Below are 13,529 nucleotides of genomic sequence, written 5' to 3' on the forward strand. Positions count from 1 at the left end.
CAGTTTGCAATTTGTCTTCATTTATCTTATACCACATACAATTGTCATAAACTTATTAGTTCATACGATCCCGCTGCAATGGGCTGGGAAGCATCTAGTTATGTGAATTACTATGACAAATTGCAAGTATTTCAGACTAGTCACATTTCATTGATCTTCTCATTTATTTCAGGTCAACAGGAATGCAGACTAGTTCGTACCAGGCAAGGCGCGCTGTGATGACACTGGTGGTTGGATGAGATCTCTTTTTGTTTTCCAGCTGAAGTGTCTTGAAATATTTATGAATGTTGCACTGCTAGTGGGCTGATGTATTAGTCGCAACATAACTGGCATATGTATGCAATGTCGAGTCAGACTTTGAATCTATATCAGTATGATCAGACTATGAATCTATCTATGTGATCAGACTATTCCGAATGACCTGATGTTGTTTCTGAATTCATGTGTATGTGAAATGTTTGATGACCTGATTTTGTTTCTGAATTCATGTGTATGCAACATGTTTGATGACCTGATTTTGTTTCTGAATTCATCTGTATGATCCATGTTTGATTTTGGCAATGGGCTTAGATGACCACATATGTGAATTGATATTGGCAGTGGGCCTAGAATGGCCATCATGTAGAAATTGTGGCGATTTGTCTGCCGGTAGGATGTTTCAGGCAATCTAACTGCCGGTAGAGATATTTGTGGCGGAAAAACTGCCGGTAGGATGTTTCAGGCAATCTAACTGCCGGTAGAAATATTTGTGCCACACAAACTGCCGGTATAAATGTACGGGCAGCATAGCTGCCGGCGTAGGGTATGTGCCGGCAAAGAATTATCCTAGGGCAGCTAGCCTGCCGGTACAGAATTGTCTGCCGGCATATGTCTTTACCGTCAGCATTATAGAGGGCAGATTTGTCTGCCGGCACAACATTTGTGCCGGCAGACTACTCGCCTCCATAAGCTGCTTACGCCGGCAGTTTTATAGCCTCCATGCTTGGTCCATCGTGTAGTGAATATAGCAGTCTATGGCATGCCATAAACAAGTAATATGTGTCCACATGACCACATGGCACCCTTGTTCCGATCCACCGAACCTTGCAAATGGAGATGGGGCACATTGCCTTCTTCCATACCATGAAGGATATGCCGGTAGCCCACCGGCCGCATGTGATCGACCTGCGAGGGGCACCACTTCCGTACGTTGTACATGTCGCTTCAGTGTTGTGGCCATGTTGCGCAACCTCCTAGCTTGTCATCGAGACTCGGTCACCTTTTCCTCGTAGTGTGTCGGTCGTCTTGTGCTAAGTGCCAACGACATGGTTCGGAGCCGAGCATCCATCCTTCCTACATGGAATCCTTCGGTAGCGCCTCGAACCCCTCACACTTCACACAAACGCATGGTGTTATTGCCATGGAACAACATGATCTCGCGTCCTCTCCTCCTTCTCCTGTGGTGACCAGGAGGAAACCCTAGTTCCATTGCCAACACCTTCTGTCCCTCCCTCGCTACCGCTATAGGGAGCGACCAGACAAAGCCTATCTAGTGCCGGCGGCGGGGCCTCCTCTGGTCCAGCACTTGAAGGAGTCGGCGTGGGACGGTTCCCTAGGGGTTGGGCGTGGTGTGTGGTGGCGTGGTGGACATCATGGTGGCCCGTCTCCGAGCAGATCAACGATGGACAACATGGAAATGGACCCCTCTCATGTGGCTCGGCCCTGGCTGCAGTGCACGTGGGTAGTGAGCCAGTCCGCCGGTGAGTTCAGTTAGCTCGAGCGGTCGTCGGCCATGCATGAATTTCCAAAGGTTTATTTTAGAATATGGGTAGTACTCGAATAACTTCTGTATAGTTATTTTTCAAATTTCCATTGTCTGATTTGCATACGACGTTGAATATGGGCCTTGGATGTATAATGCCAAATCCAAAAAACTGGTGGATATTTCATCGTATAGGGATCGTGCATTTCCCTTGCACACATCATTTCCGTTATAGCAGCAGGTCACACATAGCTAGACGGCCAGAAGACTAACAGAAAATAAACCTGCGGCCACAACTGAAAGTGCTTGAAAAGAACAAAGAAAATGAAAAGAGAAATAAGGCTAAAATGGCCATCACTCGCAAGCTCCCATTATTTTGCTTCATTCCTAAGATGATCTAAAAATGGCTCCATTGTCTCGAAACCATCCTAATGAACTCTTCTGTTTCGTTCTTTCAAATGTTTCGGATTGTGGGTATGACGATAACGGAGCTTAAATTTTTAAGCTCAGATCCATGCACCCTTTCCCTTGATTCCCTCCACCAGCTTCTCAAATTTTGGTTCATGCTTGGAATAACCTGTGGGAGACCAACCCACAATAGGGTTTTGCTCCATATCAAATTAATGACCGCACAACTGAAAAATAGATGCTTGTGATCCTCTTCGGTTGAGTTGCAAAAAACACAGGGTTCATTATGAGGAATCCCTCTTTTAGCCAAACAATCTGCTGTCCAGACCCTGCCTCTAATTATCAGCCATGTATTGATTGATGAGAGCGGCCGGCGGTGGTGGCCTCCCTCCGTGGCGCACTGATGCGGATTGGATTAATCTGGGCAACTAACTATAATCCTGAAAAGCGAAGATGGGATGCATCGGAGCAGAACATCGGCTCATGGCCTGCGTAGCGTAGGCACGATGCATAAGCTAATGCGAAAAGGAAAAAAAGCAAGAGGATCATGGTGATCGGTACATGATCTTCTTGACCCCTTGCGGTGGTGGCCACTCGGTTAGTCCAACGGTGCCCTACGTGGCTCGCTTTTGTTGTCCTTGGCATTGGCAGGCAATCCGCCGGCGCTTCCACCAATTATCCGCAATTCTGCCCGGCCCCGGGCCCCGTCGTCTATATGTTTCTTTTGTAACCGCTGATATGATCCACTTCATGGCTCGTCCTATAAATAGGGAGCATCACCCTGGCCATGAAATGACACAGACAGACACTATCCATCGATCGGAGAAACATCTTCTGCAGTGTAGATATTTACACTAGACCGGATAACGGCGCCTCGCAGTTAACAGTAATCTCATCTAGCACTCCATGGCTGCTCGCATCGGCGCTGCTGTCCTACTTGTGCTCTTGATCATCAGCGCTGTGCTGGTAGCCTCGCCGGCGGAAGCTCGCGCCGTGCCTGACGTCTACGCCGCGGCCAAAGCCAATGCCGCCGGCGCCGGACGGGCTCGTCGGGGGAGGTGGAACATGGAGAGCCTGGAACTGGAAGGAGGAGACGCCGCTCGCAAGCGTGAGGTGCCGGGCGGCCCAGACCCAGAACACCATAACTAGAATCGAGCTCCGGCCCGGTGGAGCGTTGGATGATCCACGTACGCAAGGTGTTGTTCAGGATTCGTTCTGGATCAGATAAGAGAGGTAAATCTCCATTGTGTTTAAGGAGCGAGGTGGGTCTCTTCTATTCGTTGTGCACCTGGCCTATACATGCACATCAAAATGTGTGTGCTATGTGCATATGATCGATCGTAGTATAATGCATGCTTCTGTAGCTACATCGTCATCAAGTGAACAGCCGTTTCGGAAAGAAAAAGGAAGTCGCTTCGTCAGTGACGAGTCATTTTCTGCCGTGTTGATCATGTACGTGGTGTCGGGATAATTTGTACGATGTCGTTTAATTTTATTCCCAAGTTAATCCGTTGTGACGGGTTTCACTCGAGCGATCGTGACGAGCTTCTGTCATGACTCGAGAACCTTTTTCCCCTATTTTTTACGCTCATTACCGCATACTACACTGATCAGAGTTCCACTTACACTAGTACTAGAACGGCAGTAATAATGCATTTTTCTCGCACCGAAGAAAAGGTATATCCAACTTGCAAATTTCATAAGACTGTGACTGTAAACCGACAACACACGGTGACGAATGGCAAATACTTGGTTTTTTTTTACAAGTGCAAATACTAGGATCAAGGCGCCATCAATGTGGTTGGCTGGCTCAAAAGGGTTGGTGAAGCAACAACGAAACCTTTTCTAGCAAGTCCTTCAAAAAAAAAAAGAAACCTTTTCTAGCAAGGTCGGCAGACCAGTGCATGCAGCGGCAGATGCAAAGCGCCAGCAAGAGCTGTTTTTTGTTTTTTTTTTATCTGCCAGCAAGAGTTGTTGAAATTGTCGAAATGAAAAACGTGGTTACCAGCCACGGCCCATGGGCCCAGAGATGCATCGGTCGGTCTCGGGCGTCCAAGTTGGGGCATGCTGTACACCGACCTGGTCGGCGTGTACTGGGCACCGCACACCTCACAGATCAGGTCGGTTGGTTGGGCCGCGGCCCATTAATAGTAGGTAAGTTTTTTCCTTTTTTTTGCTGTTTCTTTTCTGTTAATATTTTTCTTTTTCAATATCTAACTTTAAAAAAAAATCGGAGAACAAAAGTTCAAAATCTGTTCAGATTCGAAATTTTCGAAAATTTAAAAATATTCAGATTTTGATTTAATTTTTTTCGAAATTTGAAAATTTTCGGATATGGACATAATTTAAATTTGAATATTTTTTAAAATTTGTAAAATTTATTTTTTCCAAAAAATAACATTCTTAGTTATGAACATTTTTCGAATTTGAATATTTTTTTAAATTTGAACGCTTTATATATTTGAACGGATTTCTAATTTGAACGCTTTTATAATTTGAACATTTTTTGTATTTGAATATTTTTCAAATTTGAATGGATTTCAAATTTGAACGTTTTTATAATTTGAACATATTTTATATTTGAACGGTTTTCAAATTTAAATGTTTTTAAAATTTGAACATTTTTAGAATTTTGAACTATTTTCAAATTTTAAAATTTTTCTGAATTTAAACTATTTTCAAATTTGAACAAAAAAAGAAACAGAAAAGAAACAAAACAAAAAAGAAACAGAAAATAAAAAAGGAAAAGGAAAGAAAAAAAAGAAAAAAGGAAAAAAACATAAAACATAAAACATAAAAAAGAGGCGAACTGGGCCGACCAGGCCGGCCCATACCGCGCGCGGAGGGTGTGCGGCGCGCGGTAGCGGCCGACCTGGTCGGTGTATAGGATTTGCCGTCCAAGTTTGCGCCGTGGAGGCACCAGCGATAAGGGTGGGAAGACGTGGATATTCTGAATTATCCGACATTATTTGGAAACATAACCAAAGTGAAAATATTCGATCCAGATGATAATGAAAATAGAAATGATAAATATCTAGATTATTTTTACAAATACAAATATAAGTGTCGTATTGAGTTTTAAAGCAAATGTAGATATAAAAATGGAAATTTGGATTTGTTTTAAACCCAATATGCAAATTACCCAATTAAAAATAAAAAGTGGTAAAAAATGGTAATTGGATTGAAACTATTGGCGTACTATATCACTATAGAGAGGGGATTTGGTGACTAGGTGTATACGTGAGCACCCTCTAGATGCCACACGATCTGCGTTGAGATCCGGTTCTTGTCAATTGGATCTGTTGCCTTGACGTTGTCTTATCCATCGCTAAGCGTACTTGGCGTGGGTCCTACGTGATTTGAAAGTGCATCTGGCCCACTATTTGAATTCAAAAAGGTGGGTCCTACGTGATTTGGAAGTGTTGTTAGTGCTGATGTGGTTTGCTAACCCAACAATGATGGTAACAGTGGATTGCTAGATGTGACACGTGTCAACCAATGGATGCGTGCTCACATATACACCCGGTCACCAGGCTTCTTCCGTATCACTATATTCTTCTCTCTACCGTTCTACACCATTTTGAAGTTGACTCATTATAAGACACACGTCTATTATTTCCTTCTATTTGTTTTTGTTTCGAATTGAGAAAATATCCAATCCACATCCATATTCGAGCAACATCCCCTTCATACTCGTATTTGATAACATCCATATTCGCATAAGTATTTGTTTTGAAAATATGAAAACGGTTGCGGGAAGGGCCCTATCAGAACCACATCCGAGCCGTTTCCACCCATGCCTACAAGGCAACACCTGGATGTACCGGGCGGCCATGTACTTGTTATGGCTCGTGGATAAACTTCTAGGGATCTCTATTCGTGGCTACCATCAATCACGGCTCATGCCACTTGTAGTATCTCTTCGATGATGGCCAAATTATGTTCGAACCGCACCAATATGTGTTCACATTGCAATTTTTTGGACGCATGTTCGGACCGATGGGGATGGATGCTCACAGCTGCACACATTTGTTTCTTTTACAACCTTAAATTTAAAGCCCGCGGATAAAATTCCATACAAACTTTATTTCGATTACAACAAAATTTAAACCTAAACCTAACATGACCCTAAACTACTGGAAGTCAGAGTCAAGGGTTACGACGGCGTTGGCCATAGATGAGGCTCGGCGTGTCCTCCGGGTGTGCCCCTCTTCACGCGAAGACGTCTTCGGGGAACCCCACCTCCAGGCTCCAGTTGAGGTAATCAATGTTTGTGGTGCCTTCCACATACTCCTTCCCAAGCTCCATAGTCACAGCCCACCGATTACCAAAGGAAATCTCGATTTTGTCGATATCCAGCCCTCTCACTTGGAATAAACCAAGGGTCTCTTTGTTTCACATGTATTTGCAAAGAACGCAAAAACAAAACAGAATAATCTAACAAACACTTGGAATCCTACCAAAAGTGATATCGCAAGAATCAATAACCTAAGTTCTTTGGTTGCACGGGCATAAAAAAGTGTAAATAATCTATATAGAGATTGAGTGCACGTCATAGTTATCAAATGAGGTGCTCATAGAAGTAGGGTGTGCGTGCGTACGTTCATAGAAGTGAGTGTACGTGCGTGTTTGTGAGTATCTGCGTTGTACCGTGTTCTAAAAAAAAATTGAAGATGTCTCACTTGCTAGAAGTCCTATATGATTTACAACTCAAGAAAGCAATCCATATAAATTTTAGAGGTTTCATTAATTCGAATTAAATGGACTCTACAGTAAAAAAATCTAGTACGTACTGTATATAAAATTCCCTTTGTAAATTCATTCGAAAATCCAAACATGGGTACATGTTGGGGAATGGGGATGGTTGACAAACTATCTACGTGAACCAACGGGCTGGTTGGATGTCGCTAACTCGCTATGCACAAAACTTTAGTCTTATCCTCTGAACCGAGACGGCGAGGCGTTTGCTTAATCAACACACCAAAAAGGAACGGCACGGACTAATCAATCCTTCTTCCCTTCCTCCTTTTTGTCTGACGGAAACCTTCTTCCTCCTCCCCTCCCCTCACCCGCTCCCCATCAACCGCCCTTCCCTTCCCTTCCCCTCCAAGCAAGCGCGTCGCGCCAAAACCCTAGCGCCGCGCGCGATGTCCGGCACCGGCGCCCCCGCAGGCCGGGGCTCCATGGGCGGCTCCCGCAGCTTCGACTTCGGCACCGACGACGTGCTCTGCTCCTACGACGACTTCGCCGCCCCCTCCGACCCCAAGCGGCCCGATCCAGTCGACAAGGTATCCAACCGTCTCGGCCCGCAATAGCAGTTCCCCTACCCATTAGACCCCCTTTTGCGAGCGCTTGTGGTTGGTGCGCCAAGCTTCGATCGAAACTTGGGGGCTGAATTTCGGTTCTGGTCCGCAAATTCCCCCAGTTCCATTGGAGAATTTGGAACCAGGAAAAGCGAAACTGGGTTGAAAATGTTTTGGTTTCTTCGTTAGGTGATGATTCCGCACGGATAGATCTCTATGTTCACTGTTAGTACATACACATCATCTGTTGGTTCTGCCTAGGGTATTAATATTTTGCACAATATCAGCAGTTTTATCTATCATGATTGTCTGATCGAGGGAAACTCGTGACATTCTTATACTTGCGTAGAAAGGTCAACATCCAGCGTTCTATATTTTTCTGGCCTTAATGTCTCATGGTTTAATTCCCACTGCGATAAAGTATGCAGTATACTAGTCAGTTCATGTCAGGTTATAAGCTGAACTATCTAGTAGATTATTGCTGTTAGGATTTAGGACCACTACGACAATGCTGCTGCTGGTTAAAATAAATCGCGTGCCACCTATTTGGTCAAACCCTGCAGAGGTTATTGTTTCGATGAATGCTAGTGGCTTGATAGGAAATTACGAGGGACCAGCTTCAATCAAAACTATTTTGACTGCGCTGGAAGTTTCATTGTAATGCTGTTTGTATTGTTGGATGGCGGATACCTGGTAGAATATAGGTCATCAGATGTCACTGCTGACAATCTGAAAATTTCAGCGAGCTCTTACATTTTAAATGATAACTTCCATCCAATACGCTGATGGCTAATTTTGTTATGGCTGTGGATAAAATGCTCATCTTCTATTTATTACTCTTAATGCCCACTATTGTGATTTCGCAACAGGACTTTCATGACAGCAGATATGGGAGACCATCAGTAAAAGTTTATGAACAAGAAAGCTACGCCAAAGAGGATGTACTATCTGCTGTTGAGAGATGCATGAAGAAATATGCTGACAATTTGCTAAGATCTCTTGAGGGAATTACTAGTCGGCTTTCACAACTGGAGATTTATTGCTATAAGCTTGAGAGGTCCATAGGCGAACTTCGAAGTGACATGCTTCGGGGTGAGACTGATCTAAGATTGAAGTCTCTTGAAAAACATCTACATGAAGTAAGTAAATATTAGTATCTAAAGTAAAGATTGCTTTGAGAATATATTTATTTCAGTTGTACGATCATGCTATGTGTCCATCTATATATTACTCCATCTCTATGACTTTCTTGATATGTATGCAATATCTCTTGTGTCTCTAGATGTTACTGGATATTATTATATCAATTTTATTAGGGAGTAGAGAGTATAGAACAGATGCACACAACACACCGCCACCATATGCACAAATAAGCGTGTCCGCGTGCATTCCCAATGCATGCTAAATATTGGAGGCTCTGTTGCCCACGCTTAATGTGACGTGTACTCCAACAAGTTTGGCACATCTGATCTCATCAGTCATGCATCGAACATGGATGATTGGGAACACACATTCTCTCTCCCACCATTAGGCGGAAGGCCCATCCATTGCATGAAACATTTTATGTCACTTACATGTGATATTGCTCCTTTGCTCTGTAAATGTTTTCTCCAGCTTGTTCCCCTGATGTGTTTATGGATGGTATTGATCATCTAGGACGTGTTAGGTTACAGCGTTGCTTGTTTCTTCCGCTGTAGTTTTTGTAGCTCATATGTTTCTGCAGTATAACTATTACTCGCTGTGTTTTCTTTTGATCCACTCCAAGCCGTATTTATTGGCTAGTTGTAACAAATTACAGCATGCATCATGTTCAATCTTAAAGCAACGTAACAGTGCCGTACTGCCGTGCCATGCCTTAATTTTAAGGCATTTGTAAAATGGTATGAAATAGTCATTGTTAGCCTGAATGTAATCTTGTCATGGTGTGACCTGTCCACACAGGTTGTGTGCAGGCTGTAGTGTGAATAGCACACATAGGTTGTGTGCTTGCTGTGTGTGAACAGGGCACATGAGTTGTGTCCTGTGTGAGTGAACAGTGCACATAGGTTGTGTACTGAATTAGAAATAATCTTGTCAATGTAGTTGGCTAGTAGAAGGAACTAGCTTAGTCATCAAGTGTCTAGGGTATGTAGGGAGAACTCTAGAATTAGGAATGTTCTAGATTAAGATTCTATACCACTATCTAGTACAGCAGTTTTTTAATCTACATCTGGTTCTACAGTGTTCCCGCTCAATTAGAGAAATTTTGGCAGTCAATTGAATGAATCAGACAGCGAAGACATGAGTGAATCCCTGCAACCTCAGCCGTTCATTTATTCCATCCAACGGTTGTTATTTGTAGAGAGCAGTGGTCATCATGCATACGGACGTGTGGTAGAAACTGGAAACTGCTAGATTCAGTGACAAGGGTGGCAGCACCACGTGGGAACTATGCAAATCGTGTTTTCTTTTTCCTGTTGGGTGACCCAACTTGGGTCCCGTCGTGCTTGTTCTCTACTAGCTACAAGGGAGTAATAGCTAAAATAATTAAAAGGGATTAATTTTTGGGTCAGCTCAAAATGCTTGGCTGGGTACTCATGCTGCTATAGTTTGGAGTATGCATGCCACACTTCACACCGAACATCTTCACTAATCCATGTATTTTTTTAAGGACTAAAAATCCATAAACTATGAATGTCGGAATGGTACGCTAAAATAAATACAGTATCAAAACGTTTTAGGCAGATAAAAATGAGTCTTACAAATTCATAATTATTACTCATAAAGGAGTTTGTTGCACGTACACCTTACTAGTATTTAGTAGTATGAAATATCTAGAGTTTGTAGAGTATTCTAGAAGTATGGTGTAGGGTTTGGATTGTGCCACATGGAAAACAATCTAAAGGGTCATGTACAAGTATAAATAGGTTCTAGCATAGGTTGCTGGGGTAAGCATGGGTTGCTAAGTTCTGTAGGTATTTGTTGCTGAGTAGTGTAGCATTCGTTGCTACAAAAGCTAATAAAAGAAGAAGGCATTTGGTTCCTGAAACTATCATGCGTTCTCCTCTGTAGTTCTAGTCCTTCATTTTCTGCTTTTAGTCAAGAGACAGAACAGAGAGAAGAGAGAGCAGAGAGGGAACACTAACAGTTATCGACTGTATCCTTTATACGTCCATGCCTCGATGAAGGGGTACCACAGATCGGAATGGGTACTTACTGGTAGCCAACCCAGTCATTTCTCACATGAGGACCAAGCGTTGCCCAAAGTTCAGGGTTTGGCTGGGCCTATCTTACACCTCACTTGATGTGCCCAAATATTTGAAATCCCACACTGAGCTGGACCTGAATGTTTATGTGGTTCACTAAAACCTGTCGGGTCCAACGTGTGATTGTTTTACTATGGCTTGGTGTTTTGCATAGATAATTTAACTTAAGAGGAATATGCCTCAAGCAATTTTAAGTTTATTTCACAGAATTGTCGAGAAAGTTCCATGGTCACTTGGCATCCATGGGGGAGCTTCACTCGTGTTCCAATACTTATCGAACCTGTGGTCCTACCTGAGTTACTAAATAAGAAGTCAAATCATCACAGAGACACTATAAATCTCTAGTCTCTCTATGTGACCGTGAGGTATCACAAGTATGCTCGGGCTTGATTTCATACCCATGGTACTCCATGCAAGTTACTGTCTTTGATGCTCTTGTGTCAGGCTTGTCTGCCGGGATGCTTGGGCAGGTCCTCAAGCTATTCTCCTTCAACCATTGATCTAGTTCTACACTTTTATAGCAAGGCATCAAGTATACTGCATTTCAGGAGTCAATATTATTAGTTAATAAACAATCAGTTAGGGACAGCTGGACTTGCTTTGGCCTTCATGCTATTGTGCCCTGTTCATTAAAGGCCTTTATAAGTCGTATTTGAGGAGGCAATTATCAAGTATTATCTCTATCTGTCTTATCTGCATCTTCTAGATTGTAGACATTGGTAGCTCAACGTAGAGCTGCCCACAACTGATGATATTTCTTTCAAGGGAACACATTAGGCCAATCCATGGACGGTGATGCACCAGAGCATATAAGCATCCTCAATGTTGCTGATAGCTGAATGCACATGAAAGTTGACATTTTCTTACTTATGATAAGCCAGTTTCATTGCCCGTTTATGCACTTCACTCATCTGATGTATGTAATTATGTCTTTTTATACAAATTGGAAGCAGCAGTTAAAGCACACATTATACAACATTTATATTGTTTTGTACTTTCATTAAAACATTTTGCAAACCCTGCAACTATGGAAATTCAGAAACTGACTACATATTGTTGCTCTTACGTATTAAGAAACTCTGCAAACCCTGAGATTGTGGAAATTCAGAAAATTTATGTTATTACTTTTGTTTTGAATGTGCTTCACATTGTGCTTATGTATTTGATAGATATAGAGCATTGATTCTGTTTAATCTTTTAAACTGTGATTAAGATTGTACATGATGCAGGTGCACAGGTCTATTCAAATTCTTCGTGACAAGCAAGAGTTAGCAGAAACTCAGAAGGAACTAGCCAAATTTCAACTTAAGCAAGATGAATCTAAAAAGAAAGAGGACGTGCCAATGCCTTCTGAGCCAAAGAAGCTTGAAGAAAAGCGGGAACAGCAGCTGGCACTTGCTTTACCTCATCAGGTGAACTCTCCGTCACATGCACCAAGAGCTTCTGAACCAGTTCAACAGTACCATGATCAACCTGTGCAGCAGACAGCCCCCAGCTCTCTTGTACCACAGCAGGACCGTTATGTTGTTAGCCAAGCCATTGCTTACTACCCACAACAGCAAACTCCAGGCAACCATGACACACAAGGGCAGCAAGTACAACCAGAGGTGCAATACTTGCCAGCAAGGCCTCAAGCTCAAGATGTCCAAGCTTCATCCCAGCCTCAGTCAGCAAATCAAATCCAGCCCCAGTCTTACCCTCCTTACCAGCAGCAGTGGCAACAGCAACCCTCTCGTTCAACCCCTGGACCAGCGGCTCAGCCTCAGCAGACTTACTCGCAGCAGCCATTTCCTCCACCTGTGCAGCAGCCACAGCTATCTAACGCCCAGCAGTTCCCAGCACAACCAATGCAGCAGTCCCAGTTGTCTAATCCTCAACAGTTCCCTCCACCACAACTGCAACCACAGCAATCCAACCCTCACCTTCCTCAGACAGTGCAACCACAACATCCTCAGGTGCAAGCTCAGATGAGACCCCAGACTCCACCAAACTACTCTCGCTATCCACCCCAACAGCCGTTGAACCCTTCCCCTGAAACGCTGCCTGGCAGTGCGTCTATGCAAGGACCGTACAGCACAGCTGCTCCACCAGGTGGGAGTCATTCTGAAGCGCAATATTCATACGCTGGACCTGGCATCCCACCATCTCAGCCACCGCCTCAGCACAGCATGCAAAGACAGCAGCTACCTCCTCCAAATCAGAGCTCGTACGGACCGCCTCCAAGTAAGGGGCCATATGCCGGCCCTCCCCAATACGCGCCGCAGGGGCATTCACAAGGTTACAACCCAGCATATGGCTACCCGCCAAGTGGCCCTTCCGCAGCCCAGTCACCACAGATGCCTCCAGGTGGCGCTGGTATGAGCCATCCAGGGTCATCGCAGCACATGATGCGCGGCCATCCGTATGGAGAGATGATCGAGAAGGCAATCACCATGGGATATCCAAGGGACCAGGTGCTGAATGTGATCCAGAGGATGACGGAGAGCGGCCATCAGATAGATTTCAATGCATTGCTCGACAGGCTGAACGAATCAGGGTCTGGAGCACCCCCTCGTGCGTGGTGATATCGTGCAGGTTGGGTCCTGTTTCGCTGGTCGCCGTGCTCATACGTGTGCTACGAGTGGTATCGTGTTATCTAAATAAGTGAGATCTGATATGATGCCGTCCACTGCTTGTTCGTCCGTACAATGTACATATAAACATTGAGCTTTAATTTGATGTGCCTCCAGGCGCTTGCACGTGCACAACCAACTTGATTTCAAACTTGACAATTGGGATCTATTCTGAACCAAATTGTTTCCCGGTATCTTGTCATTTTGTGGTGTGTGAGAT

At 43.9% G+C, this 13,529-nt stretch overlaps 1 protein-coding gene across 1 annotated transcript; it reads left to right on the forward strand.

Annotated features, from left to right (window-relative positions):
• Window positions 1-7,185: 7,185 nt before the first annotated feature.
• On the forward strand, window positions 7,186-13,503 carry LOC124660388 (pollen-specific leucine-rich repeat extensin-like protein 1). The gene is made up of 3 exons (XM_047198194.1): window positions 7,186-7,437; window positions 8,322-8,591; window positions 11,927-13,503. The coding sequence occupies exons 1-3, from the start codon at window positions 7,297-7,299 to the stop codon at window positions 13,259-13,261; spliced, it is 1,746 nt and encodes a 581-aa protein (XP_047054150.1). The 5' UTR covers window positions 7,186-7,296; the 3' UTR covers window positions 13,262-13,503.
• Window positions 13,504-13,529: the final 26 nt, after the last annotated feature.

This window comes from Lolium rigidum, chromosome 6, assembly GCF_022539505.1.
Source record: "Lolium rigidum isolate FL_2022 chromosome 6, APGP_CSIRO_Lrig_0.1, whole genome shotgun sequence".
In the NCBI taxonomy this organism is placed as follows: domain Eukaryota; kingdom Viridiplantae; phylum Streptophyta; class Magnoliopsida; order Poales; family Poaceae; genus Lolium; species Lolium rigidum.